The sequence below is a fragment of the Galeopterus variegatus genome, unplaced genomic scaffold, assembly GCF_000696425.1.
Source record: "Galeopterus variegatus unplaced genomic scaffold, G_variegatus-3.0.2 Scaffold1891, whole genome shotgun sequence".
In the NCBI taxonomy this organism is placed as follows: Eukaryota; Metazoa; Chordata; class Mammalia; order Dermoptera; family Cynocephalidae; genus Galeopterus; species Galeopterus variegatus.
The window spans coordinates 16780-19558 of record NW_007728002.1 but is presented as its reverse complement, the minus strand read 5'-3'; the positions used below and the strand labels follow the sequence as shown (position 1 = coordinate 19558).

At 37.3% G+C, this 2779-nt stretch overlaps 1 protein-coding gene across 3 annotated transcripts in view; it reads right to left on the bottom strand.

Annotated features, from left to right (window-relative positions):
- NMRK1 (nicotinamide riboside kinase 1) overlaps window positions 1-2779 on the bottom strand; it is a 31747-nt gene that overhangs the window by 15134 nt on the left and 13834 nt on the right. For 2 of the 3 annotated variants that reach the window (XM_008579471.1, XM_008579469.1), the window contains exons 2-3: window positions 456-546; window positions 120-168 (exon numbers count right to left, since the gene is read on the bottom strand). In XM_008579471.1, coding sequence (XP_008577693.1) covers window positions 120-168; window positions 456-546 — 140 coding nt within the window. Of the gene's footprint in view, window positions 1-119; window positions 169-455; window positions 547-1022; window positions 1168-2779 lie in introns of those variants that run through there. The other variant, XM_008579470.1, reaches the window with a different exon arrangement.

Sequence of the window (2779 nt, the reverse complement as noted above, 5' to 3'; positions counted from 1 at the left end):
AGGTACAGCACTATCTTTAAACACATCTTAGGACTGTCTTCATAGACAGTAAAGTTCTTTGGATGTGAAAAGGAAAGTGAGCACCAAGTGTATAATGTTTGACAAGCTAATGTACTTACCATCATACTGCAAAAATCCATTTTTATCTGTCTCTATCTCAGACTCTGGCTGGAAAAATAATAGAGTATCCATTAAAACAGTGTGTATGTAGGGCAGAAATACTACAATGATAGAATAAATGGGAGATGAGCCTTTAGTAAACGCATTGGAGGATAAAATCAAAGATCAGCACTGACAGATGGCGCCATCTAGTGGGTAAGTAACACCACTGCACTGAGCATACCTTCAGTACAAAAGGTGTATGGCTCACCACAGGCTTTTTGGATGTAATTCAATTAACTTTGTTATTAAACATTTTTGTGTCAAATAAATTATCTAAAAAGTTTTATACATACCTTGAAGAAGTCGTCCTGAGATATGACACTGCAATTTGGAAGGTGTTTCTGCAAATTCTTAGCCAGTGTTGTCTTCCCACCATTTGTCACACTTAAACCAAAGAAAAAAATGGAAAATACCAAGAAGGAAAATGTATTAAAAAACATAAAACATTTTTAAATGATTTTTTTAAAAAAGTATATTTAAAATAATGTTTACTATGTAAGAAACAATGATTTCTTTCACGGATATTGTTTTTTCTGTTGGGAAAACCACAGGCATTGGCAGATACAATGTACTAAATGATAAAAAAATAAGCTGGGAAGGATGGAGAAGAAAGTCAACTAACTATTGGGTAAGTGGACTGGGTAGTACTAAGACTTAATAATACAGATATTGTGTTGAAAGCAAAATAATTTTTTTGTCAATGGCAAAACATCACAGGGTTCACACACAACACAGAGAATATCAGTATCACATTTTAGTTCAAGTGTATAAAATTACATATAGTCGTGATTTTGTTTCAATGCACAGTGTAAAAAATGGAGGTGTGACTAATTAAGAGCCCACCTATTATGAATTCACACCTGCTCAGTGATGCCTCCTTTTCCCCATCTCTCTCTACTTTGGGGCTAGGTGGGAAGTCCATTGTAGCTTATTTTTCCCTTCTGGCTGGACTGTGACATCGAGAAGAATGGGCACCTAACTCTCCTGTGTATCTAGTTTCTCAGCATCCAGCACCCTGCATGGCACATAGGAGGCGTGTCTCTATTCAGTCATTTATTCAAAGAGTTCTTTAACCCAGGGCCCGTGTACCTCCAAAGGGTCTGTGGACAGAATTTAGGATCTCTGTGAACACAAATGGAAAAGAAATCACATCTGTATTTTCACTAAACTGTAACAGAAATTTAGTATTCCATTTAATTATAATTGTAGGTGACAGTAGTATTAACAGTACCTGTGACTTTGTAACCAACAGAAATTACAGATATTTTCATATTATGTTGCAGTTGGGGTGGATATCTTGAAGTATCATTGATGCTCATTATTTCAAATATATCACAGGTTTTAGAGCCACCACTGGATATTGTTATTTAATATGTTAACAAAGAAGCATACATATCATGATGTCACAAATTTGTTTTTAAAATTTTTTTTTACTATATTTCAATATAATTTTTTTTGTATTCCAATATTTTATTTTGTGCATTTAAAGACATTACTCTTAGAAGAAGCCAAGACTACACCATGCCACCAAATGTCCACAGCACTCCAAGGACACTGCAGATGAAAGGGAGGCAGTTGTAACTGCTGCCACTGCTACCATTGCTGCCACTACAAGGTAACACCACTGCTGCTACCAACACTGTAGCTGTATGGAATGCTACTGTGGACACCACAGCCAAGTGGGCTGCTGCTGCAACTGCCACTGCTGCAGTCACTGCCACCACCAATGCTGCCAGGCAGCCACCATCATAAGGCAAACAGCCTACTGCCACTGGAACTATCACTGCCATGCAGATGGCCCACCAAAACAACCACAACAGCCACCACCACCACAAGTGTGGCCTGCTACCACAGCAGCAGCTAAAGCAGCCACTGCTGATGTGCAAGCGAACTACTGACCAGTTGACTAACTGACACTAGGAGGGTCACCAGTAGAGTCCAGGGAAGAAGAGTAACAGAAAAAGTACTTGCTTTACCAGATGACCAGACATCAATGTAGAAATACTAGAAAGACGAAAAAGCAAGAAAATATGAGTCTACCAAAGGAATACAATAACTCTCAAGCACCAGACCCTATAGAGTAGGAAACTCTTGAAATGACTGAAAAGGAATTCTGAGTAAAAAATCTGAAGGAAACTCAATGAGATACAAGAAAATGCATTTAGACAACACAACGAACTGAGCAAAACTATCCAGGATATGAAGGAAGACATTTAAACATTAAATACTTTATGAAAGAATGTAACAGAACTCAAGGAACTGAAGGAGTCATTCAATAAAATAAAAAATAAAACTGAGAGCTTAACTAACAAGCTAGAGCAAGCAGAAGAAAGAATTTCTGATCTTGAAGACAGTGTCTTCGAACTAACTCAAGCAGACAAGAAAAAGAAAAAAGAATTTAAAAAAAAGAAAATCTAAGAGAGAGCAGAAAATCTTAAGTACACAAACATCTGAATCATGGATACTACTGATGGGGAGGAGAAAGGAAAAGGCATTGAGAACATATTCAATGAAATAATAGCAGAAAACTTCCCAAGTATCGGGAATGACAAAGAACTTCAGATTCAGGAGGCTCAAAGATCCCCAAACAGATTCAATCCAAAAAGGTCCTCTCCAA